This window comes from Saccopteryx leptura, chromosome 3 (genome assembly GCF_036850995.1).
Source record: "Saccopteryx leptura isolate mSacLep1 chromosome 3, mSacLep1_pri_phased_curated, whole genome shotgun sequence".
Lineage (NCBI taxonomy): Eukaryota > Metazoa > Chordata > Mammalia > Chiroptera > Emballonuridae > Saccopteryx > Saccopteryx leptura.
Window position 1 is genome coordinate 262,344,080 of NC_089505.1, and position 26,603 is coordinate 262,370,682.

The 26,603-nt window shown below is 38.7% G+C and overlaps 1 protein-coding gene across 5 annotated transcripts in view; it reads left to right on the forward strand.

The window, feature by feature from the left end:
• The first annotated feature begins 13,097 nt into the window (after positions 1 to 13,097).
• CCDC88A (coiled-coil domain containing 88A) overlaps positions 13,098 to 26,603 on the forward strand; it is a 155,162-nt gene continuing 141,656 nt past the window's right edge. For all 5 annotated transcript variants that reach the window (XM_066378244.1, XM_066378245.1, XM_066378246.1 and 2 more), the window contains exons 1-2: positions 13,098 to 14,074; positions 14,170 to 14,270. In XM_066378244.1, coding sequence (XP_066234341.1) covers positions 14,012 to 14,074; positions 14,170 to 14,270 — 164 coding nt within the window. In that variant the 5' untranslated portion in view covers positions 13,098 to 14,011. The remainder of the gene's footprint in view (positions 14,075 to 14,169; positions 14,271 to 26,603) is intronic.

Consider the following 26,603-nt stretch of genomic DNA (forward strand, 5'->3'; position numbering starts at 1 on the left):
GAGCATGCGTCTCATAATCGCATCTCGCCACACTGTACTGATCCTTGACAAGTCATCATGTCAAATACAAATACATCACATCACACACAACGGATCGACTCTGCATTGATCGAATATGGACATTTACAGATTAGTCTTCCAATATCAAAAAGGAGGACATGTAGGAGAACACTTTTCGAGGGAGGACGGGATTTACAAAGGAAGGACTGTCCTCCCTAAAGGAGGACAATTGGTCACCTTAGTATTTATTACCATTTTATTGTTCACACTTTTGATCTTTTTTTTTCTTCTTCTTCTTAAAGAAGATCCTTTAACATTTTGTGTAATACTGGTTTGGTGATTATGAACTCCTTTAGGTTTTTTTTTGTCTGGGACCTTGTAGCTGAGTTATCCCTCCTGGTTTTTTATCTGTATTATGTAGGTGTGGGACTGGCCCATTCCTCATCTCTATTCCTCCCACCAGTCTCAATGTGGTTTCTTTTTAATTCACTAGTTGTCAGACTTCCATTTAGCTAGATTTTAGGTGGTTCTGAATGATTTTTTTTTCCTGTTGTTTTACTTGTAATTTTGATGTGGTTGTGGGAGGAGGGAAGTACCACCTTTACTTACACTACTATCTTGACCAGAAGTCCCTGCACTGTTTTAGAATAATCCATGTGTCTGCACTTCCTAGCTGTCCATTAGGTCCCTGAGGTTCTGTGTCAAATGGAAACATCTTCTTTATCTTTGTATCCCCAGTGCCCAGTGTGTAATAAAGACTCAAAATGTGTATTCACTGAATGGACAAAAGAAAAGGAACTAAACAGGAAGTTTTCATACTGAACGAAACACCCTGAATAAAAATTTTCACTGACATTTGCAGCTATGGCATGTGGCTAGTGCTTCTCACAAGTTCAGGAAACATCAGCTATTACTAGAAGATTATTTATATATTTATTTACTTACTTATTTTGAAATAGTGTAGTACTCTAGTCTGCTGGGAACTACCAGTGTCGTGTGGAAAAAAACTACTCAAGACACAAACTTATGTCAAGAGGGAGAGGGAGAGGCAAAGAAGACCTGAATCTCCTTCTCCCTTAGCTTTTATTGATCAGAAGCAGAACAGAGGTAACAGGATTACAAGGGAGGGAGACCAGGTGATAAAGGGAAAAAATGATTAATGGCTGTTTTGCTGATGTGGAGAAAGGGCTAATTTGGGTCAGTACATTCTTTTGTTGTTGTTGTTAATTAACAAGCACAAAGGAAGGGGCAATCTAGAACCTCTAGGCTAATTTTCTAAAGCCCGGTCACATGCATTCCTTTCTGTCTGCACAAAGGCCAATCACTCACACAGTTTCTCAGTGTTTGCATCCAACAGACATTCGTTCACTCAGGGCTTTTAACTAAAGTTCCCTAATCCAAGTCATATACGGTTTATGGTTAGATGGGTGATACCCTACAAAATAGAAATTTTTAAATGGATTTTAATTACTTCATTACTTCATAGAGGCCAGTTTTGTTGTTTGTTTTTTTGTAGTAGTAGTTGTCAAGATGGGGATCCTTCAGTACAGATGTACAGGGATATTGTGCTACTTACAATTTGGAGAAACTCTGATAGCACTAGGCTACTTGATTTCTAGGCCAGGTGGAATTTCACTTTCCTGCTTCTCTGGAGACAGGGATGATGTACAATCTGTGTGTACTTGGCATACTCAATAACCAATTCCAGTCTCATTTACACTTTTATGCTGAGATCAGCATTCAAGAGTGCGATGAGGGGAGAAGCATTCCTTTCATGATTCTACCTCTGACTTGGGCACCACAGTTTGTTTCAAAACACATGATATATATACCAGTAAGTAGACACAGATGATGTTTTGTAGAGGTGATCATTGCTATACCATCTGCCAGGGTCTGCAGTTGGTTAAAAAAAAGAAAAAGAAATTAGTTTGGCAGGATTTGCTCTTCGTAAAATCATGTTGATTTTTGCCAATTCCACGAAATTTGATATGCCCCTGCAAAATGAATAAGAGAAAAGTGCTTTCACATTGAGCAACAGGAAAAATATGGACATTGTTCTTATGACCCTTGTTAAAAAAAATTCAAGTATGAGTTAGATAGGACCTCAGTAAATAAAAGAGATGGAAACAGCTGGGGAACTAATTCAGAATTACCAAAATTGAAAATTGTACCTGCAACATAATTGATTTATTATTGCCATGTTTTAAAGGCTTTAGCCTTCTGGGATAAATATATATACTCAATCCAGGACTTGAAAACCTGGATTTTTAAATTTATGCTTGTAAATTTTCACAGCGGGTGTGTATGAGTTTGTGAAAGCTTACATTTACACATAAAGGACTTCTCCCTAATTTAGAGTAAAAATCTTCACATGATTAATGTATTGTGAAATGTAGATCTAGTTGGTATTACCTACTAACAATTTTAGTCAATAGCATGGTTTTCTACTATGTTGATTTTACAATGATTTTGGAAGACACTGTTAGGACTTTCTCAAATATGAGTAAAGGGTATAACTCCAATTTTTTCCAGCTTTGTTTTTGTTAAACAAAATGATGTCTAAATGATTTCAAATGAGAGACGTTCTAAAGAAATCTTGAATGAATGGGTTTTAGTGGCAGTTGGTTTGTGTGCAGAGCTTCCAGTTTTTGCTGTGAGTGGAGGAAACAGATAAGGGAATCACAAATGCTTCAAAATTTTGTTTCTTAAAAAAAAAAAGTAAGGTCCTTTGATGAATTACCTTTCCTGCTACTTAAAAACCAAGTTCTTTCAATAAAAGTTATAAAAATTATTACTTTAACAAATTTATTCATTCAACTTAATATAGAGCACATACTATATAGAAGACACTGCAAGGCACTGATATTTTATATTTGTCAGTAAACAAAAAAAGATTTGGTTTATACCTTGCATTAACACATTATATATGTCAAACTGTATGCCACAAATTTTATGTCATTTATTGTTAACCTATATCAGTTCCTTCTTTTGTGTCATGGCATTCCATCAAAGATTTGTTAATTTGGAGAGAATTTTCACCAGTGCTCTCAGAAGGAAAGGGGACAGTCTGAATTTAAGCTCAAAACATATAAATTGGTTCTGCATTGATAATACCCCTGTAGCAATTTAAGATCTTGAGATAACAGAAGTCTCTAAAAAGATTGAAATATCCTGACTGGTGGTGGCACAGTGGATAGAACATCGACCTGGGATGCTGAAGACCCAGGTTCAAAACCCTGAGGTCCCTGTGTTGAGTGCAGGCTCACCAGCTTGAATGCAGGCTCACCAGCTTGAGCGTGGGATCATAGACATGACCCCGTGGTTGCTAGCTTGAGCCCAAAGGTCGCTGGCTTGAACCCAAGGTCACTGGCTTGAACAAGGGATCACTGGCTCAGCTGGAGGCCCCTGGTCAAGACACATATGAGAAACCGATCAAAGAACAACTATGAGTTGATGCTTCTCATCTTTCTCCCTTCCTGTCTGTCTGTCCCTGTCTCTCTTTCTGTCAAGATTTCTCTTTCTCACTAAAAACAAAAAACAAAATCCAAAATAGTATATGTTCAAGACAATGAAAGCACATTTTTTAAAGAAGAAATATTAGGAAGAACAATGAATAATGAAAACAGAGCAAGACAACTGATAAAAGAAACAAAGGGAAATGTGAGGGATAGTTTGATCAAGGGCAGTATGAAAAATAGATTCCATTAGGCTCTCTATTCTTAATTTATCACTAAATATGCCTTTGGTCTTTTAGTTTTATAAAAAATTTTATTTAAAAAATTAAAAAAAAAAATTCCCATCTTGTATGGCTATCAAAGAATCTACAGAAATGGTCTGAGGTGTTATGTACAGTTTTGACAAGCAGCCCCGTGCTAGCTAGTTTTCTTTTGGGGCCTTTAATTCTGATCTCTGGCCTTCTCTGTGACTAGAGGCTGACCTCCATGCACCATCTGTGTTCTCTTGCTCTCTGCTTCTCATGGGGTGCGGCAGTGGAGAGCACTGGCCAGCAATGTAAATGAGAAAGACAGAGAGACTGGGATATTCTTTTCCAGTTTTTTCTTCTGCATCATGGTGATGGCAGTGAACCCATTCTCTGTGGACACAGCACCTATTGGCTCCTCTTCCACTACAGGCTGATCAGGGTTCTGGTAACACAATTTCCTCCTTTTTTCCCTTCCACTCTGACTAGGGGTGGAAGCTCTCCCTGCTTTTGCTCCTCCCTGGGTTATTTGGTTCATTAGTTCCTCATACCTCTCTAAGTCATCCTTCATTAAATTCTCTTGTTAAACATTTCCAAGTTGCCTCCCGTTTCTTTGCTGAGACTCAAGAGAATTCCTCCCAAATGGTTTTCTCTCAGGAGAAGGGTTTTCAACGGTAATGTCATGAGAAATTGAAAACAATGTGAACTATACCTGATACACTACAATAACGAAATCAATTTCCAAACAACTCTTCTGCATATTGTATACTTATACAATATAGTTGGATGATTAATTTAATTATTTATACTAGAAAAAGCTCCAAGCCTGTTTTTTGTTTTGCTGTATCCAGAGTAAATATAGTGATTACTAGTTTAGTGGTCCACAAACAATGATCAGGGGCCAAACCTGGCCCATCATATATTTCAGCAAATAAAGTTTTACAATAACACAGCGATGCCTATTCTTTATGTACAGTTAATGACTGCTTTATGCTGCCATGGCAGTTGCAATAGAGACCTTATGGCACTCAAAGCCTGAAATATTTACTACCTAGTCTTGTACAGAAAAAGTTTGCTGACCTCTGAACCTATTGGTTGAATGCTATACTTGCCATTTTATTTCTTTTGGCTTTATTAGATAAAATCTTTTATGTGTCTTGTGTGCTCAATATGCTATCTCACACATATGGTAGCTCAGTAATTATTGATTAATAAAGAAAGTGAGAATGCACTGACAAATATAGTACTCATAACTGCAGTTTTACTATAAACCCAGAAACTACACTTTTATTCTTTTGCAAAGCTTATTAGTCAAAGTTTAAATATGGTTATGGGATTTTGGAGTTTAATGTTTTAAAAATTGGTAATCTGGCCTGACCAGGTGATGGCGCAGTGGATAGAGCATCGGACTGGGATGTGGAGGACCCAGGTTCGAGACCCCGAGGTCGCCAACTTGAGCGCGGGTTCATCTGGTTTGAGCAAAGCTCACCAATTTGGACCCAAGGCCCCTGGCTTAAGCAAGGGGTCACTCGCACTCGGTCTGCTGAAGGCCCGCGGTCAAGGCACATATAAGAAAGCAATCAATGAACAACTTAAGGTGTTGCAATGAAAAACTGATGATTGATGCTTCTCATCTCTCTCCTTTCCTGTCTGTCTGTCCCTAGCTATCCCTCTCTCTGACTCTTCCTCTGTCTCTGTAAATAAATAAATAAAAACTCTTTAAAAGAAAATTGGTAATCTGGTAGTTCTACTCACTTAACATATCATGAATACTGTTATTAAAAATGCATTTGAATTTCATTAATTAATTTAAACTGAAAGGCATGTCCAAACTTGAATCATTGTTGTATTTTCTAATGTGTTATAACAGTGGTATAGTTTTAAAAATAATATTAAATAAATGCAGCAATGTCTTAACCTCTGAGTGGTAGAATTATAGGTTTGATTTTTTTCTTCTTTATGTGTTGTTGATTTATCCAAATATGACAATAAAACATATTATTTTATAATGAGGAAATAAAATAATTTTAAAAATATGAAATGTGAATATTTTATACTACTATTTCAAGTTTAAGACACCAAAGACAGGTCTTAGGTTAAAAATTCACGGAATAGGCCTGACCTGTGGTGGCGCAGTGGATAAAGTGTCAACCTGGAAACACTGAGGTTGCCGGTTCAAAACCCTGGGCTTGCCTGGTCAAGGCGCATATGGGAGTTGATGCTTCCTGCTCCTCCCCCCTTCTCTCTCTCTCTCTCCTCTCTATAATGAATAAATAAAATCTAAAAAAAAAAAAAAAAAAAAAAAAAAAAAAATTAAAAATTCACGGAATAAAATTGAGACTGAGAATCTTCTCAAGCTAATATATTAAGAAAAGCTTCAACTGGCACACCTTGATTGAAAATGAGCAAATAAAAATATTTTAAATTTAAATTTTTTAAGTTTCCTGAAATTTTTAACTTTCAATAGCAGAGCATCAAATACATAATTTTTTTATCAATATATGCATTTTAAAACATAATTTCCTACTGTCCCTCAACAGAAGGAATAAAATGTCTTCCTATTTCCTCATTTGCAATGGTTATTATCATTTGAAATTTGAATTTTTTTGATATGGAAGCAGATCTACATTTTTTCCTTTGAGTAGAAGTATTTATTGTTTTAGCCCACATCTATTTTCAGCAGCCTGAAAGCACAAGTGGTGGTTTATGTGGAAACCTACTTGCTGATTTACCTTAACGGGAAAGCTGCGTGGCAAATTCAAATGATAACCGTAAAACCCGTATCATTATATCCAAGAATAGCCAGTTTATGTTTCTTTTATTAGAATGTTTTAAGCTTTTGTATTATAGTATATCACTTATCAATTATATTTTTGTGCCTGTCAAATGAAATTTTTGTTTATGTTATTAATGATTTATGATTTGTTCTGACATAGGTGACGTTCCATTTTAACCAGGTATTGCTAATGTCCGTCTTCAGGATGGAAACGGGTAGGTAGCAGAGGCTGGGAATAGGCTTATAGTCAGAATAGAAGAGTGATTTTTCTATTTTACCGTTTGAAATTCCACTTCATAATAGTTTTCCCTTTATATACACATTTTTTTATATACACATTTTTATTTTCCCCTCCAACATCAGGTTTCCATTTGCTTAGTATCTTTCCATCAGCAGCAATATAAATAGGAATGAGTCACTAGCTATTGCATAGATTTGAGTTAAAGGAGGAACCTTGCAAATACAAGAAACTGATCACATGATAGGACAGTCATATCCTGAAAATACATGGTAAGTGACTATTAATTTATAAGAGTATTTCATGTCATACCATAGCAAAACTAGTTAAAGAAATAGGGTAGCTCCAACTTACTTAATTAGACCAAGAAACTGACAGTAAGCAAAAACATTACACCAAAAAACACTTTTAGGCCTATCACAAATTCATAGACTTAACTCATGGAAGAGCTCATCAGGTCCTCTCTTAAAAATTATTAATTCTTTCAGACTCTTTTAACAATCTGAGAATTCCCTGAATACAGTAAATTAGGAGCAGCAAATTAAAATGGGGTCTATGGATACAGATATTAGCAGCAAAAACCAAGAACCAAAAGAGAAAATAGAAAAACTACTCAAAGTAAAACAAAAATTCAAAACATAGTTGTCTGTAACCTGTAAATGTAGGTCAAATACCCTTGCACTTTTTAAGAGCCTCTGAATATCATTATATTAAAAACACAAAACAATAATTTAGATCAATTGTGATGACATATTTCTATATTAGAAGGTCAATTTCTGTTCAGAATATGCTGTCCAATAAAGCTTAGCCAATTGTAACACCTTATATAATTTTTTTACTTATTGCTCTTAATGAGAGTGGAAGTTAGAGAGAGAAGAATGTAGATCTGTTCCGGTATGTGCTCTGACTGGGGATTGAACCGGCAAACTCTGTGCTTCGGGATGATGATCTAACCCACCAAGCTACCCAGGCAGGGCAATTATAATACCTTTTTAGAATATTTCAAAATGATACAAAATAAAAAAAAATTGGGTTTTGAAAAGGATGAATATATTATATGCTGTCTGATGAATAAAAGATTATATGATGGTTATGTATTACTCTAAGCTTCACTCTGAGAAAAAAAATTCACTCTGGGAAAAAATTTGTCTTGAAAGCCATTTATTTTATGCTCTCAGTGTCTTTTTGGTTCTTCAAATTCACTGGCAAGCAGTAATCTCTAGCTAAGTCATTAGTTAATTAGAATGGTTCTTCTCTGAAGTTTCTCTGCTGTAAGCTCTTGCCAATTATCAGGAATTTAAACTGGTATAAGGAAGACTGACATATTGACTGAGATACTGTTTTAAATGCCATGGGTACAAAGATGAATAAAACAAGTCACTCTCCAAGAGTTCCCGTCTACTCAGAAATAAAATGTGTAAACAAATATATGCCTTTCAGAGCAAGTTACAGAAATAAAGGGAGATTAGATACTATGCAGGCACAGAAGAGGGCATAGTCAACTCAAGCCAGGAAGAAGAATACTTCACTGAGAGTGACACTTGAATTCTGAAGGAGTGGGAGTTGACCAGGATAGAAAGCAGGAAAGGGCATTGTGGATGGGTTTTGTGATGGTTCAGTTTGGAGCACAGCATTCGAGTATTTGAGAAGAATAAATGAAGATTGGACTGAGAGGAGGATCCCTCTCTCTACCCTGTGATCTCTTTCCAACTTTCTTTTCCTCTGCCCAGTTGAGATAGAGGACAAAGCAACAAGTCCACCATCTAAGCAATGTCAAGAAGGGAATGAAATTGGTATGCCCATTTTATAGCTGAGGCTCAAAAAAGTTAAGCAACATAAACTAATCTCTCTCTCATTGTATTTTATTTTTTTAAAACTATGTTGGATAATTAAAACATATGTGTTCTATGTCTTAGGTGAGTTAAAAATCTTATTCATTAGATTAAAAGGACATCTTTTTAATCTTTGAGACATCTCTGAGAGATTGGATGCATTAATAGCATTTCTTTTTAAATAGTTATGAGGCAATGGTGCCATTTTTTTTGAGAAATAATTGATAATTCAGCTGTGTAAGGTGTCCAATTCCATGGTTTTTATAGTGTGTTTATAGATTTGTGCATTTATTACTATAATCAATTTTAGAATATCTTCATTTTCTCAAAAAGAAACTCCTTACCCTGGGTCATGAACCCCCCCCCCCCAATATAATCCCAACCTTCCCAGGCCTAGGCAACCACTAATCTGCTTTCTGTTGCTATAAAATTGTCTCTTCTGGATACTTCATATAAATGCAATCATGCAATATATGGTCCTTTGTGACTGGCTTCTTTAACTTAGCATAAATTTTTCAAGGTTCATTCATGGTGTAGCATGTATCAGTAATTCATTCTTTTTTATTATCAAATAATATTTCATTGTAAAACTATACCACCTTTTATTTACTAATTTATTGGTCGATGAGAATTTGGGTTGATTCAGTTTTTTGGGTATTATAAACAACACTACCATCCTGACCAGTGGCGGTGATATGGATAGAGCAGCAACCTGGGACACTGAGGTTCTAGGTTCAAAACCCCAAGGTTACCGGCTTGAGTGAGGGCTCATCCAGCTTGAGTGCAGGCTCACCAGCTTGAGTATGGGATCGATGGCCTGAGTGTGGGATCATCAACATGATCCCATGGTCGCTAGCTTGAATTGAACCCAAGGTTGCTGGCTTGAGCAAGGGGTTACTACTGGCTCTGCTGGAGCCCCACCTTCACCCATCAAGGCACATATGAGGAGTAATTAATGAACAACTAAGGTGCCGCAACTACAAGTTAATGCTTCTCATCTTTCTCTCTTCCTGTCTCTCTTACACTCACTAAAAAAAAAGAAAAGAAAGAAAATGCTATTATGCAGCTGTATTTGTTATTTTTAGTATACTAGGTTATACATATGATTGGTTTTGCAAATATTTATCACTAAGGAGCCTGGTTCTATCTTTTTCTTCTTCTTCTTCTTTCCTTCCTTCCTTCTCCTTCTCCATCTCCTCCTCCATCTCCTCCTCCTCCTCCTCCTCCTCCTCCTCCTCCTCCTCCTCCTCCTCCTCCTCCTCTTCTTCTTCTTCTTCTTCTTCTTCTTCTTCTTCTTCTTCTTCTTCTTCTTCTTCTTCTTCTTCTTCTTCTTCTTCTTCTTCTCTTCCTCCTCCTCCTCCTTCTCCTCCTCCTCCTCCTTCTCCTTCTTCTTCTCCTTCTTCTCCTTCTCCTTCTCCATCTTCTCTTCTTCTTCTTCTTCTTCTTCTTCTTCTTCTTCTTCTTCTTCTTCTTCTTCTTCTTCTTTCTTCTTCTTCTATTTTTTTAGACAGAAAGAGGAAGGGAGAGAGAGATAGAGAGAAAACATTGACCTATCCATGCATCTACCCACTGTTCCACCCATCCAGGCATCTACCAGTTGATCCATGTATGTGCCCTGACCAGGGACAACACCCTCAGTCAACTGAGCTACAAGGCCAGGGAAGTCTATTACTTTCTGTGATATAGAGTAAGAAAGTCATACACATGCATGCTTTTGGTTCCCTTCTCTTCCCTTCCCTTATAATTGAGGCTGGGGGAGCCTCAATTATAATATATGAGGGAAAGGGGGAATCTTTCTCTTGTTTTTTTTATTATTACTATTATTAATTGAGAGTTGGGGAGGCAGAAACAGATTCCTGCATGTGGATCTACTCAGCAAGCCCCTTTCCGAGCGATGCTCTGCTCATCTGGGGCCATTGCTCCATTGCTTGGCAACCAAGCTATTTTAGTGCCTGAGGTGAGGCCATGGAGCCACCCTCAGTGCCTGGGGCTAACTTGCTGGAAATATTTGAGGCATGGCTAAGGGAGAGAAAGAGAGAGAGAGAGAGAGAGAGAGAGAGAGAGAGAGAGAGCAGGGGGAAGGGGAGGGTTGGAGAAAAAGATGGTCGATTCTCTTATGTGCCCTGACCAATAATCAAACCTGGGACTTCCACACACTGGGCCAACTCTCTACCACTGAGCCAACCGACCAGGGTCCAGGGTAGGAATCTTTCTCTTGTGATCCCTAAATGGGATCATAGTCCATTCCAACCATTTAACTTTTAATTAGAAGAGAGCAGAGCCAATAATTTAGACCCTATTCAGATGGGTATGATTTTTCCAAAGTCCTTTCCTGCTGGATTGAACATTTGAAAAAAGGACAAATTCAGGACAAATAAATGACTACAAAGTACAAAAGAAAAGTGCCTTGAATAATTGGAGCAAACTTTTGGATTTAATCTTATAGGACATTCAATTCAAAGATCATTAAATTGTGTAAATGTACAATCCCTTTTTTGCTAGACAGAGAAATTTCCTGATTTTACTCTTGAGATATTATAAAGCATTTCTAAGGCTGCTGTTAAACTACAGAATTGTGAATTGGTAGGTTTTCAGATAAGTTACTCCAGACCTCAGTCTGGTCTAAAGCTTCCTGTTTTTACAATTAACTCCTCATGTTTCTTTGTTGAGTGTGTGTGTGTGTGTGTGTGTGTGTATAAAACCTAAAGATAGATCAGGAAGCATGTGGGGCCATCTGGCTTTAGAGGGGAATCCAGATTTCTGTGAGGGCTAGCTACTAAGTGTAAACTGGATAAACAATGCTATTGTAATATCAACTCCTGTGCTAACTCTTCAGTCATCACTATTCAAAGTGCCTCTAACTTCTTATACTTTGGTATTAATACTTTATGGGTTTTTCATGTATGAATGAAGCAGGTTGGTCTGTCTTAAGATAAACCCCCAAACAAGCATGAACACTTCCTTGTTATTTAGTTAAGCTTCTGAAGAATTACAAAGAAAAGTGAACCATCAGGCACTGGGCTGCTCCTGAAAGCAGTGCTTCCTTTTCTTGGTGCCTGCTCTCTCTTGGTCTGCATTTCCAAGAAAGGATTGTGATTAAGAAAGAGTCATCAAGAGCAGAAGGAAAGGATTGCTAGCAACCAGAATGAGCCAAGATTTGTGTACTGGCTAAGGCAATGCGACATTCTACTCTGTACACCAGTTAGCAAACTGTGACACAAATGCATCCTAATATTAAGGTGATTTCGGAAGGGCATTTCTCTGCCCTCCAATGAAAGAGCCATTCTCCTGTAGCTGAAGTAAAGTAGGAGAGGTTACATTTCAAGTTTTTTTTCCTAAAGATTCTTCACTGGGGGGGGGGGGGTGTAGAATGATGATGAAAACAACATCAAACACATTTACAGAGCACTTATACACATTGCCATTTAATTTAACCCAATTATCAACCCTGCTTTACCGATGAAGAAGGTGAAACACAGGTTCAGTAAGTTGCCAAGGCTCACACAGCTGGTAAGTATCAGAGCCTGGATTTGAATTTGGAAGACTGCAGAGCTCAGGCTTTCAACTACCTAATTAAGAAATGGTGCTGTTTCTTAATTCAGTGTTATGGGAAAACCATTTTTGCTACTAACTTAAAATACCATATAAGTAATCAAAGTAGGTGTTTGTGTAAGTGTAAACAGCATATATTGCAAAACTATACTATATTTAGTCTCTCTCAAAAATTTTGTTTTACATGCTCATTTTGTTCCAGGGAAAGTCTTTATTTTCCCTAGAAATGATGAGTAGCATTTGATTTTGCTTGAGAACTGCCTAAATTACTTTGATGGTTCCAGTCGTGCATAGCATAAAGATTTATGAAAAATATGTAATTTATTTGTCACCCAACTTGGATGACTTCCACATGTTTCTTCTTAGTAGCTCTTTATTTTGTTTGGATTTTTTTCAATGGCAAAATAGTCAAACAACGGCTGAATCACGTTTACTCCAACATGTTGAAAGACAGTTTTGGTTATTTAAAATCTACTACATTTTACTTGCAACTTTGAAGAGCATTCATGCTTTCGTGGACTGGATTTTAAAAAGGAGAAGATAAAAAAAAAACAAGTTTGTGGCTTAAATCCCTCTTTTGCTATTTGCTGCAGTGAGTTTTCCCATTCCGTTTTGCAGGCGAAAGCACGCTTAACAGATCAAATCAAACTGTCCGAAAAGGCTGTCTGCATCCCTCGTGGTTAAAAGAGATGGATTTCGTTCCCTTTCCTTCACACATCAAAGAAGGCACTTGGGGAGGAAATAAACCATAATTAGGCGGAGTGAGCAGACAAACCCCTTCCTCTGCCTTCCCGGTCCCCGCCCCCAGACCCTGGCAAATGTCCTAGGCGCGAGCGAGGCGCCGGCCACCGCAGCAGCTGCAGCAAGAGCGCGTTCACGCCCGCGCCCGCCGCCAGGATCTGGGCGGCGGCGGGGCCGGCCCGGGGGCGCGCTTGCCCGGGAGCGCGCTCATGCAGCGGTTTTCTTCTCCCACAATCCAGAGGCTGCGGAACGGCAGGGGCGGGGAGTCGGCGGAAGGATATAGGCGCGGAGGGAGTCGCGCGCCCCTTTTGACGGCGAGCTAGCGGCATTGGGTGTAATGCGGCACTGCGGCTCGGAAGCCGTTACTCCGGCTCCGCCAGAGAGGGCAGAGGACTAGGCTGGAGAGCCGCGGCGATTTTGCGCCAGGGCTTCCCAAAGGCGCACTGAAAAGGCTGGCGGGGCTGAGAATACTGGGGCCTTAGGGGCACACATTCAAGCCCCCACCCTCTGGGAGGGGAAGGGGGCTGGAGGCGAGGCTCTAGGGCGGCCGAGGGATGGTGTCTGCTCGGGGGGAAGGGGCGAGCCCTGCCTGTCGTTGGTGAGGGGCTGCGGGCAAGGGAGGCTCTGCGCTTCGAAGCAGCTCCATGCCCACTGGTGGGTGGAAAGTGTTGAGCGGGACACGGAGCTCGAGCCTGACGGCCGCCTGGAACCCTTAACGTGATAGCTAACGTGGTATTTCATTTAGCCCACGTTGGGATTAATTCATTGGAGGCAGCTTCGCTGGTCTGACTCCTACAGCAGCTGGGCAACCTTGACGGGGCTTTTTGTCTTGCTGCTCCAGCCCATTTTCCCTTCCTCCTCCTCCAGATGCCTTTTCTCTGCCCCTCCTCGCCCGGTACAGACATTTCCAACGCAGGCTGCGCTCGTGGCCGCTGTCGAAGCCACTTCTCGGGATTTCGGCTCGTTTTCCTCTGGGGTGTTTTTTGAGGAGGGAGAGTTTTTCTCTCCACTCTACGATGGGGGGGTTTCTTCCTGTGCCAGAATAGACTTTAATTGATTTCTACTTCAACGTTTAGTGACCAGTTCCCTAGGCGTATTTTGTGTGTGTGTGTGTGTGTGTGTGTGTGTGTGTGTGTGTGTTAGTTCCTTTTTTCAAATACATTAGCTGTAAAATGGAGAACGAAATATTTACTCCCCTTCTGGAGCAGTTCATGACCAGCCCCTTGGTCACTTGGGTAAGTGGGTGTTATTTATTATATATTTTGCTGCATTATTTGTGGCTGCAGAGATGGAGGTGGGCATTCGTGTCGTGATGATCATTCTGTTGTAGGTTAAAACGTTTGGACCTCTGGCTGCAGGAAATGGGACCAACCTGGATGAATATGTGGCTTTGGTGGATGGGGTATTTTTGAACCAGGTCATGCTCCAAATGTAAGTGATCCTTTTTTTTTTCTAGGTAACTTGTTTTCTTTGAAAAATTGCCTACTGTGAACTTAGAGATTTTATGTTTCAAGCTCCTAATTTGGCTCTGGCCAGAAAAATTCAGAGGGTTTAACAGTTGGCCCTTGAAAAGAGTGATAATTACATGCCCAGCCTGTTGATCACAACCCAGTGACTAAAATTTTGAAACATTTAATTTTTCACTCCGCAAATCATGTATTGTCACTTATTGTCTTCAGTGCTGAAATTCAAACCACAGTATGCCCTCTAATAATTTAGTAAAATGAAAGAAAGAATAAGAATAGTTTCCTGTGGGGGGAGGAGTCTTTACTATAAAGTTATGTGCATTTGATACAGAAATGTTTCTTATTAACCTTTGTGTCTAAAAATAAATGGCTCAGAATTTGAAACTGGTGAAATAATAACAGATTTCAGAAGAGAGAATTTCAAACAATAGTTCTAATTGGTATGAACTGTTGCTGTAGCTAGTAATTTAAATGCTACTAAGTCTGAGTAGATGATTTATTGTATGAATTATTAGATTAATATTTGAGGAATCATTTTAAGGTATTAGAGCTAGTTTTGAAATGCAGGTAACTGAATTCTTGATGACAGCTAGGTAATGATTTAGTAGGCACATCTTTGTCTTTTATGTTTCTGACATTGGGTTTGTATTAAGTAGGAAAGTTCTTGAGATGGGAATTTAATATTGAAATCATATTGGTAGCTGGATCAGTGAAATAAAAACTCCATTTTTATCATTGTGGGTGTTGTAGCATACATGTATTCTAGGTACATCAGTGTAGGTTATCAGATTCTGAATTTTACATTTGTGCTCAAAATAATGTATATTTAGCCTTCTTTCTCTTGAATAGAATCTGATTACAAGAGTAGTTTGGAACTTTTAATTTCAAAACATTCATCTTTTATATATGTGGTCATTTTCATGCGTTATTAATGAATATTACTAGAGAATAAGTCTACTGTTAATGACTAATAACCTAATAAAAGTATCAGTTCTGTATTTTATTGGAAATGATTTCTTTAGATTTTTCTATTTAAAAGAGGATAGAAGTCCAGTGGTAACGTCTCAGTCTATGTCTGATAGAGTTTGTGTGCTGTTTTTAATGTATGTGTTGATCCTATAGGGAAGTACCATCCTACCATATGTTTTCCAGAAGGGTTTAATTGTATAGTCACCCAAAGAAATATGTATGTTATCTTAAATGTGTGTATATGTATTTTTTTCTTAAGAAAGGTAAAAGGAATGTAGAAATTAATTATTTCCAGGGATAGTAAATGTATTTTTGGCAGCTCTTTTAGTTCTCCTATGGAACTGTTTTTTATCTTTGAAATAGCCTACTATTTACTAAGCAAAATGGTAGACTAATTAAATTGACTTCTATTTTAGGGAACACACATGACAGGAAGGGTAGCCATTATAGTAAATACTCAGAACTTGTTTCCCTGTCTCTTTTCTTGTTTGTTTTTAGAAACTTGAATTTGTGTGCTGCCCTCTAAAAAATAGGTGTGTTTACTAAAAAATAGAAAAATGCTTTAGTTTTCCACTTGAATGGTTTTTATTTGAATTATTCTTTTACAAAAAGTATTTTTTTTTTTTAGTCCTGAATAGTAAGCCGAGGTGCTAAAAACACTTTAGCCTTTTTTCCACTCTGAGTGCAGTTTATACTTAAAAATACATATGTATATTTTGAAAGTAATGGTGTTCCAAAATAGTGGTTGCCAGGTTTTTTTTTGGGGGGAGAACCTCAAATCAGCTTCTGTTTTCAGTTCCACCTCTCAGTTTCTTTAAAAGTTTTTTTAGTGTCCTAATTTTGTTCTGAATGACCTATATTAATTAAAGGAAAAGAAAAGACAAAAAAGAAGTATGCTTTAGTTTTTTAAAAGTAATTTGCTAAAATGAGATCAATCCAAATTCATTATCCAATTGGGTAATAAAATACACATTGTTTTAAAAGCTATATTTTGCTAATTTTAAAATCATTAAGATTTCTGTTAAGCACTCAATGTTTGAGTTAATGTACTCTATTAAATTGTCAGTTGAAATTGTATGCAGTAAGTTAAAAGTTAACCTAGTCAAGTAACTTCTGGATTACATTTGGTTATAGAATTTGTGAGTAAGAATCCTTTGTAAATGGAACTTTTTTTTTTTTTTAGCGAGTTGGGGGAGAAAAGGAGAGAAGCATCAACTCACAGTTGCAGCACCTTAGTTGTGCATTGATTGCTTTGTCATACGTGTCTTGACCACGGGGCTCCAGCTGAGCCAATGACCCTTTGCTCAAGCCAGCATTGAGCTTCAAGCCAGCGGCCTTTGGGCTCAAGCCAGTGACCATGAGGTCATGTCTATGATCCCACGCTCAAGCAGGCAACCCCTTGCTCAAGCTGGTGAGCCTGCGCTGGTGACCTTGGTGTTTTGAACCTGGGTCCTCAGTGTCCCAGGCTGACGCTCTGTCCACTGTGCCTCCGCCTGGTCAGGCAGAACTTTATTTTTCTTTATGTTCCTTGTGCTTGGAGTTCATTGAGCTTCTTGGATCTGTGGGTTTGTAGTTTTCATCAAATTATTTAAAAATTGGCCATTATTTACACATGCACAGACACGATTTATTTTTTGCCCCTTTGTTCCCCTTTTGGAAATCCAATTACTTGTATATCAGGTTGCTAGATTTTCACTGACATTCCATTCAGTTTGTTTCAGTCTTCTCAGTTTCATTTGGATAATCTTGCTATGTCTCCAAATTCATTAATCTTTGTTTCTGTAATGTGTAATCTGCTATGAATCCCATCCAGCATATTTTTTTATTTCAGACATGGTTTTATCTTTAGAAATGCAGTCTTTTTATCTTCCACTTGTATAGCTTTCATGCTGTCTTTTCTCTAGCTTCTTGAACATGCAGAAATCAGTTATACTGGCTGAATGTCCAGATCTACAGTTCAATCTGTGTCATTTCTAGGTTGATTTTGTTTTTTTGTTTGTTTGTTTGTTTTGTTTTTTGACTTATTATGGATTGTGTTTTATTCCTTTAGCATGCCTGGTGATTTTTAAAAAAATATATATATATTATTGATTTTTAGAGAGAGAGGAAGGGAGAGAGAGAGACAGGAACATCAATCTGTTTGTGTGTGTGCTCTGACAGGGGATCAAACTGGCAGCCTCTCTGTTTCAGGACGATGCTCTAACCAACTGAGCTATTTGCCCAGGGCAGCATTCCTGGTAATTTTTGGTTAGATGCCAGGCATTTGGAATTTTACCTTGTTGGGTGCTGGATATTTTTGTATTCTATTAAATATCCTTGAGCTTTGTTCTGGGATGCAGTTAACTTGGAAACAGTTTTATATCTTCAGATGTTACTTTTAAGTTGTGTTAGGCAGTACCACTATTGCACTGTTGAGGCAAAACCCTTCTTAGTACTCTAGTTGGTGGCAACAAAAACTATTCCTGGACTTATGTGAACTTTAGGTAGTGTTTCCTCTATCCTTTTTGTTGGCTCCTTCACTGTCTTTGCATAGTTTCCTCACACATAAGTACTGATAAGGACTCAGCTGAAGACTTGAGGGATCCCTCTTCAGATCTCTGAATCTATCTGTGCAGCTCTTTTCTCTTAAGTACTCTGCCTTTGTATGGTAGTCATTATCTCCAGACTAAGTTATGTCTCCCCTCAGTTCAGGGAGACCACTGTGCTCTGCCTTGGTTCCCCATCCCTTTCTATGGCCTAGAAATTCTTTCAAGGCAGTAAGCTGGGGCAATTGTAAATTTCATCTGTGTATTTCCCATCAATTGGAAATCTACTCTTCTTTGCTGCTTGATGTCCATTGTCTTGACAAAATGCTTTCTATATTTTGTCTTTTCCTGTTTTTACCCAGTTGTTTTAGGCAGGAGGCTATAAATTTGGTTACTGTTATTCCATTTTGGCCAGATTTGGAAATCTGTTTATATACTTATAATTACATTTATGCCCTTGCCAGTCTTGTGTTTCTGCTTTCAGGTGTGGCATAGAATTTTGGTATAGGAGCCCTATGGTAGAATTTTATTTCAATCTAAAATGTTAATTTTTTTAAGTGAGAGCGGGGTAGATAGACTCCTGCATGCACTCTGACCGGGATCTATCCGGCAGCCCCTGTCTGGGGCTGATGCTCAAACCAGCTGAGCTCGCCTCAGCACTCAGGGCTGATACTCAACCAGTTGAGCCGCTGGCTGCAAGAAGGGAAGAGAGAGAGAAGGGGGAGAAGCAGATGGTCACTTCTCTTGTATGCCCTGACCAGGGATTGAACCCCGGACTTCTGCACACTGGGTTGATGCTCTATTCATTGAGCCAACCAGCCAGGGCCTAAAATGTTAATTAAGAGTAAGAATATTGATAAATTTAGTGACTAGCCTGACCAGGCAGTGGTGCAGTGGATAGAGTGTTGGACTGGGATGCGGAGAGGACCCAGGTTTGAGACCCCGAGGTCACCAGCTTAAGCGTGAGCTCATCTGGTTTGAGCAAAGCTCACCAGCTTGGACCCAAGGTCACTGGCTTGAGTGAGGGGTTACTCGGTCTGCTGAAGGCCCACGGTCAAGGCACATGTGAGAAAGCAATCAATGAAAAACTAAGGCAGGGGTCCCCAAACTTTTTACACAGGGGGCCAGTTCACTGTCCCTCAGACTGTTGGAGGGCTGGACTATAAAAAAAAACTATGAACAAATCCCTATGCACACTGCACATATTTTATTTTAAAGTAAAATACAAAATGGGAACAAATACAATAAAGAACAAGTAAATTTAAATCAACAAACTGACCAGTATTTCAATGGGAACTATGGACCAGTTTTTGGCTAATGAGATGGTCAATGTGCTCCTCTCACTGACCACCAATGAAAGAGGTGCCCCTTCTGGAAGTGCGGTGGGGGCCGGATAAATGGCCTCAGGGGACTGCAGTTTGGGGACCCCTGAACTAAGGTGTTGCAACAAAAAATGGATGATTGATGCTTCTCATCTCTCTCCGTTCCTGTCTGTCTGTCCCTATCTATCCCTCTCTCTGACTCTGTCTCTGTAAAAACAAAAAAAATTTAGTGACTAGATTTGCTATTTTGGACCTAGAATCTAAAAGAAAAGAGTTGATTTCTTCATGCTAGTTTACTGACTCTGCCTCATAATTTCGGAGTCTGATCACTGACTTGGTATTCACTCCATTCAGAGATGAATCCTGGATTTCACTAAGTAGCTCCTTGAATCAAAGAATCTCTGTAAGAGCTTGTGACATGGTGTCAGTCCTTTTTAACTAATGGGAAGAGGAAGCTATTTAGAGATCTGGAATGATGGGCCAGCTCTTGTGCATGCTGCAGGGCATTTTCCTACTTCAGCCGAATGAAATAATTTTTCCTCAGTGCCAGTTACATACATAGGGCTTGGTGACAGTGAAGTAGAAATAATCGTTTTTCTGTTTGAGATGTCATTCAGTTCTGTAACCAGTTTTGAATATTACTTGCTGTGAATTTTTAAGGAATTTGTGACTGGAATTTCATAATCTTAAAGTTTAAAAAGTATGCTATTCATATTACCTAAACATTTGAAAGTATGGATATGTTAGGGTTTTAAGTACTGAGAAGATTGTTAATAGTATCAAAGCAATTATTTGGAATTACTCTATGATCCAGTCCCATTAGATAGCTATAGAGCTCTATTACTTGAAATACTTAGTAAATATGATATACTTGTTGCAGTTTTTCTTCTATTAGAATCTCGAGTTTGAAGGACTTGAAAAGTCATCTGTGAAATTTATTTTTAATTAAACCCCTGACACATGGTCATCCAACTACTAAGTATTTCCTGAGAAGTAGTTTCATAAAGTATACCTAAAGTAACCATTTTTCTAATAGAGAAATTTGAGTTCCTTACTTCTATCAATGCTTAAGTTTAAGAAGTAGATTGCGCTAGCCTTATGGCCGTAATAACCCTAAAATGGCTTATAAAATATGTAAGTTGTTTTACCAAGTATGGCATTGCCTCTGAATTTTGATATGGTCACTGTTAGATTTACTTACTGGACCTTACAGTTTTTATTATGTATTTATTTATTTATTTGGGGAGGGGAGAGAGACAGGAAGAGAGAGAGATGAGAAGCATCAACTCATAGTTGTGTCACTTTAGTTGTAAATTGATTGCTTCTCATATGTGCCAGGTCAGGTGGTGGGGGAGCTCAAGCCAAGCCAGTGACCCCTTGCTCAAGCCAGTGACCTTCGGATCATGATGATCCTGTGGTCAAGCCAGTGACCTCAGGGTTTCTAACCTGGATTCCTAGCATCCCAGGTCAGTGCTCTATCCACTGTACCACCACCAGTCAGGCATAGAACATATAGTTTTTGTTGCTTTTTTAAAAAAGATACTCATGATGTAGTGTGAGTTGCTCTCTTATTACCAACTTTTGTGATTTACCTCCCAAATATTCCTCAGATGTGTCCTTGACTCTTGGATTAACGCAGCAGCCCCCGACTGCTCTTTTTTTGGTCTTGCTTCCTTCTCCTTGTCTTCTCAACTGTGATCATATGAAACTTTCATTTTTTAAATTTATCTTTATTTATTTATTTTATATTTCTTAAGTGAGAAGTGAGGAGGCAGAGAGACAGACTCCCTGCATGTGCCCAGAACAGTATCCACCTGGCAAGTCCCCTAAAGGGCGATGCTCTGCCCATTTGAGGCCATTGCTCCATTACTCAGTAACCGAGCTATTTTAGCATCTGAGGTGAGGCCATGGAGTCATCCTCAGCGCTTGGGGCCAATTCGCTCCAGTCGAGCCATAACTGGGAGAGGAAGAGAGAGAAGGGAGAGAGGGAGGGTGGAGAAGCAGATGGTCGCTTTTCCTGTGTGTCCTGGCCGAGATTCAAACTCAGGACATGTGCACAACTAACGGACATTCTACTGCTGAGCCAACTCGCCAGGGCCATATGAAACTTTCTAAAACACTCCTCTATCTTTAAGGTGATCCAATAGCTTCTGCCTTAAGAACAAACACATTACTTAAAGTATCCAGGCTCCTTTAAGATCTGGCTGCTGCCTACTTCTCCAGTTTTATATTTGCATAGAATCACTCCTCAATGCATAGACTAAGATTAAGCAAATTTATAGTTCCCAAAGATAAGTTGTGTTTTCATAGGTCTCTGTGCCTTTATATACATTCTTCCCTTCCCCAGAACACTCTTCCACCTCCTCACTATTGCTTTCTTAACTGACTGCTGCTTGCTTACTGTCAATGCTCCAACATTCCCTGGCTCATCCTAGGTTTAGTATGCCAACTTGTGCTTCTATTGGACCTTACATATACTTCAGTAATAGCATTTATCTCGTTGTATTTCAGGTCTTGGTATGCTTGACTCTAATGACTACTTGTGAATTTCTGGAAGCTAGAGACTTATACAGTAGGTTCTTGATAATATAGTGGTCCTTCGTCTATCCACGGGGGTTAGGTCCCAAAACCCCTCGCGATAGGTGAAAATCCCCGAAGTAGCAACCTTATATTTATTTTATTATTTATTATATATATTTAAAGGCTTTATAAACTCTGCCCACACTCTTACAAACCTTTCCCACACTCTTAAACACTTCCTAAATAATTAAGATAATAAATATATAAAAATATCTATATACTGCAGAATCCTGCGATATAGCAAAAAAATGCGTGATACAGAATTAGATATCTACAATTTAAAAATCCGTGATACAGTGAGACCATGAAAAGTGAACTGTGATGTGGTGAGGGAAGACTGTACTGCCGTTGTATGAATGAATAATAGGGTATGCGGTAAAGTGGAATAAATTTGGGCTTTGAGTCAAACAAACTTGGGATCAGTTCTCACTGTGCTACTTATTAGTGTGTGATCTTAAATAATTTACTTATTATCTCCAAATCTCAGTTTCTACATCTATAAGATGGGAGATAATGTTTCCTTCCTGGAGTAGACATAATCTGTACTAAAGAAGGGATAGTATCTATTTTATGGGGGGGGGGGTTGTTGTTGTTTTTTTGTGACAGAGACAGAGTCAGAGAGAGGGACAGACAGACAGGAAGGGAGAGAGATGAGAAGCATCAGTTCTTTGTTGCGGCACCTTAGTCGTTCATTGATTGCTGTCTCATATGTGCCTTGACCAGGGGGCTACAGCAGACCGAGTGACCTCTTGCTCGAGCCAGTGACCTTGGGCTCAAGCTGGTGAGCTTTGCTCAAACCAGATGAGCCAGCACTCAAGCTGGCAACCTCGGGGTCTCGAACCTGGGTCCTCTGTGTCCAATGCTCTATCCACTGTCTCCGCCTAGTCAGGCCTGTTTTATGTTTTGTTAACCATGGTATCCCCAGGGTTGGTTACTGTCATTATCCTGTGCTTTCCCATATGTAGTAATTTACATATATTTCCTCAAACAAGTCATTATTGTTCACAGCTTAGTTTTGTATGATCTCTGTTGGTGTCACCTCTATATAGTTGTTTGGCCTTTAGCAAGTTATTTACTCAGTTTCCTTCTTTATAAATGAGAATCAGAGGGTTATTATGAGAATTTAATAGGATAAAATTCCTGATACTGTAATTGGAGTGTCATCTAGAAGGGGGCATGTATGGGTACATCTTATTTCCCTGAACTCCTTGCCCAGTGGTGAGGGGCATGGCCTCACCACCGAGTGGGACTTAGGGCAGAGACCTCTTTTGCTAAAATCTAAATACAGTGTTCAGTGAGAGGGATGAAGGGATGGTTCATTTAAATACTCATTTATTCATTTGTTTCTGAAGGCTTACTTTATGACAAACTGTCTTTTAGGTACTGGGGATATGATGTTGAATAAGTTTGGTCTTTACCCACTAGTAAGGGGAATGTGCATATAAACCAAATTGCAATGTGATATATGTGCTACATATCAGAATTATGTTCTTGATCCATGTTGACATAAAGAGAGGAAATGGCTTCTTTGAGGTGGTAACATTTAAACTGGGACATGAAAGTTGAGTAGGAGCAATCAGGTGAATAGGAGTCATAGTGAGAGTAGGAGGCAGGACATTTAAAAAAAAAGATTTTATTGATTTTACTGAGAGAAGTAGAGGAGGAGCAGGAAGCATCAACTCGTATTAGCTGCTTCTCATATGATTGTGCAAGCCTGGGGTTTTGAACTGGTTACCATAGCTTTTCAGGTGACGCCTTATCTACTGTGCCACCACAGGTCAGGTGAGGAAAATATTTTAAGCTAAGAAATTAGCATGAAGATATGAATAAAAATGATGGAATCAGTGAACTGTAGGGTATTTTGTATGGCCAAAGCAGAGATTGTATGCTGCTGTATGCTTCTTGCACATGGGAAATGCATTTGAAGAGGTGGGGAAGATACCATGTCCTTAGATATCACGTATAAATTATTTTTATTTTTCCTGTAGAGACATGTATTAATACATTCACATTCTCTCCAGAGAAATTCAACCAACAGGATGTGTATGTACATTAACACACAGAGAGGGGAGGGACAGAGGGGGTGTTGATTTTTTTTTTAGGTTCACTCTAACCAATATTTATTTATTTACTTATTTATTGCATTTACATAGATTCTAGTGTCTCCCCGAATGCATCCCCCCCTCTTAGGGGGTGTTGATTTTAAAGATTTGGTTTATGAGACTGTGGAGGCTTGGCTAGTCCAAAATCTGATGGGATAGGCAGGCTGTAGACTCAGTGTAGAATTATATTGAGTTTAAAGGCAGTTTGCTAGCAGGAAGTATCTTTGTACCTTTAAGGGCTTCAAATGATTGGATGAGGCCCACGCACATTATGGAGGATAATCTGCTTTACTCAAAGTCCATTGATTTAAATGTTAATCTTACTCAAAAAACACATTCACAGAATATTCAGAATAATGTTTGACCAGATATCTATGTACCATGGTCCAGCCAAATTGATGCATAAAATTAAACCACCACAACTAGTGTTTCTTAAACTGGGCTCACAGACATTCGTGGGGTCCCTGAGAACTTTAGAAATTTTAATTTTTGTATTTTTATTTCAGTAAGTTATTTTTCAAGAGGTACTAATAATTTTTTTTCAGCAATAATTTACATTTGAAAGTTTTTTCCAGAGATTAAGACTAGCTTCTTTTTTTTTTTCATTTTTCTGAAGCTGGAAACAGGGAGAGACAGTCTGACAGACTCCCGCATGTGCCCGACCGGGATCCACCCGGCACGCCCACCAGGGGCTACGCTCTGCCCACCAGGGGGCGATGCTCTGCCTATCCTGGGCGTCGCCATGTTGCGACCAGAGCCACTCTAGCGCCTGAGGCAGAGGCCACAGAGCCATCCCCAGCGCCCGGGCCATCTTTGCTCCAATGGAGCCTTGGCTGTGGGAGGGGAAGAGAGAGACAGAGAGGAAAGCGCGGCAGAGGGGTGGAGAAGCAAATGGGCGCTTCTCCTGTGTGCCCTGGCCGGGAATCGAACCCGGGTCCTTCGCACGCTAGGCCGACGCTCTACCACTGAGCCAACTGGCCAGGGCCAAGACTAGCTTCTTAAACCACTTTCTCAGGCTGGGTTCATGGACTCTCAGGATGTGTATGGACAAGATCCTCAGAGATTTTTGATAATTTTCTTTGTTTAAAAGGTGTCACTATCTTACTCCAGCTTGAAAAACAGTAATATAGGCTACAGAAATCATAGATAGAATTGAAACAAGAAAAGCATTTGCATTTTAGAAGGATTGATGTTGGTGCTGTTGAGGGCCAGAACAGAAATAGAAACTGAGTTGATGTATTAGTGATATAGAAGAGAGATAACACTTAGTCATAGACTTAGTTACCAATTTGATATGTAGAATGAGAGAGGGGTAAGTTTAGGGTAATTAGCAATTTTTTACTTGGATAAAGAGTGGATGTAGGTATTCCCTTTTGAAAGTAAGGCATTACAGGAGAATGAAAAGTTGAGGGGAGAAGTGTAGAAAATTTCTGAGTTTATTTTGAATTATTTGGTGAACAGTGAGAAATATCTTGTGGACTTCGGGATACATAGGTCTGGTGCTCAGGAGAAAGGTCTAGAATAGAGATAGATATAGAGGATATCTTCTATGTTTGTAATAGAAACTAAGGAGGACATGGGTATTAGGGGAAAAAGGTAGATGACGGCCAATGATAGTTCCTAGGAAATAGCAACATTAAAATGTTGGAGGTTTAAGGAAAGTAGAAAAATTACACAGAGCTGCTGGGAAGAAGTCACAAAAGGAAACAAAGATGAATACAAGTATTGTCATGCAGTGTTGATGATTTGCGACTTGGAAACCACACATTTATAGTGGGGCCAATTAGTATGATTGAATAACTTATTCAGTAATCTTAGCTGCTCAGAAACTGACAAAAGTATCTGTAGAGTTTATTTAGAATTGGGAATTGATCTGTAGATGTGAGGTGGAATATTCTCAGGTGAATATTTGAAATGAGTAGAGTGTGAGCATTAAAGTGAGGAAAGCTGGTGTCATCGGGAGGCTGTAGGCTGGTGGTTGCAATAAGGATGAAGAAGAGTAGGTTTAGAAGGAGTGAAGGAGTGAGAGAGGATTGAATAGGTTGAGGTCAGAGGGGACTTTCAGATTTTGAGGTTTTGGAGATTGCAATTCTGAGTGGTAATTTAGGGCCAAGGTTAGACAATGCCAATGGATAGATAAAAAGGGAACAGAGTGAAAATAACTAAAATGGAGAAGAAATTTACTTCCTAATTCTTTATGCAGGTATGATCTCATGATTAGCATTAGAGGTAGAAATTAGTATTTTGAATTAAAATAGAAAGCTGGAAAATAAATAGCTAACTTTAAGTTAATTAAAGAAAAATTTAATAGTAATGTTAATTGTAACTTTTTATTTTAGCCATAATCCTTATATTAAAAACCATAAAAACCAAACTCAGAATATCTCAGTAGCTCTTTAGGAATTTTTTTAAATGGTATATTCTTAATATGATGAATTAGTTTTTGAACTTTGCATTACTATTGACAACAGCATGACTGTTTGTTTTACCTGGATGGTAAAGGACCAAGGAAGATAGTTTACTTTTAGGTCCAAAGTTGTGGAAAAAGACCAATATTTCAACCCATTTTTGCCAAAACTGGTTTAAAAAAGAGGTAAATCACAGTAAAATCTTTGTTTATTTGAATGTTCAGGGAAAACAGTGTTGAGTTTTCTTGTAATTGAAGGCTAACTTAATTTTTTCCAACTCTTTGTTTAAAATTTTTGCATATGAGTATTTCCACTTTTGTAAGTAGAATATACATGTGTTGATTCAGAATCTTGTATCTCATTTTATTATTTTAAACTTAAGTATTTGTATT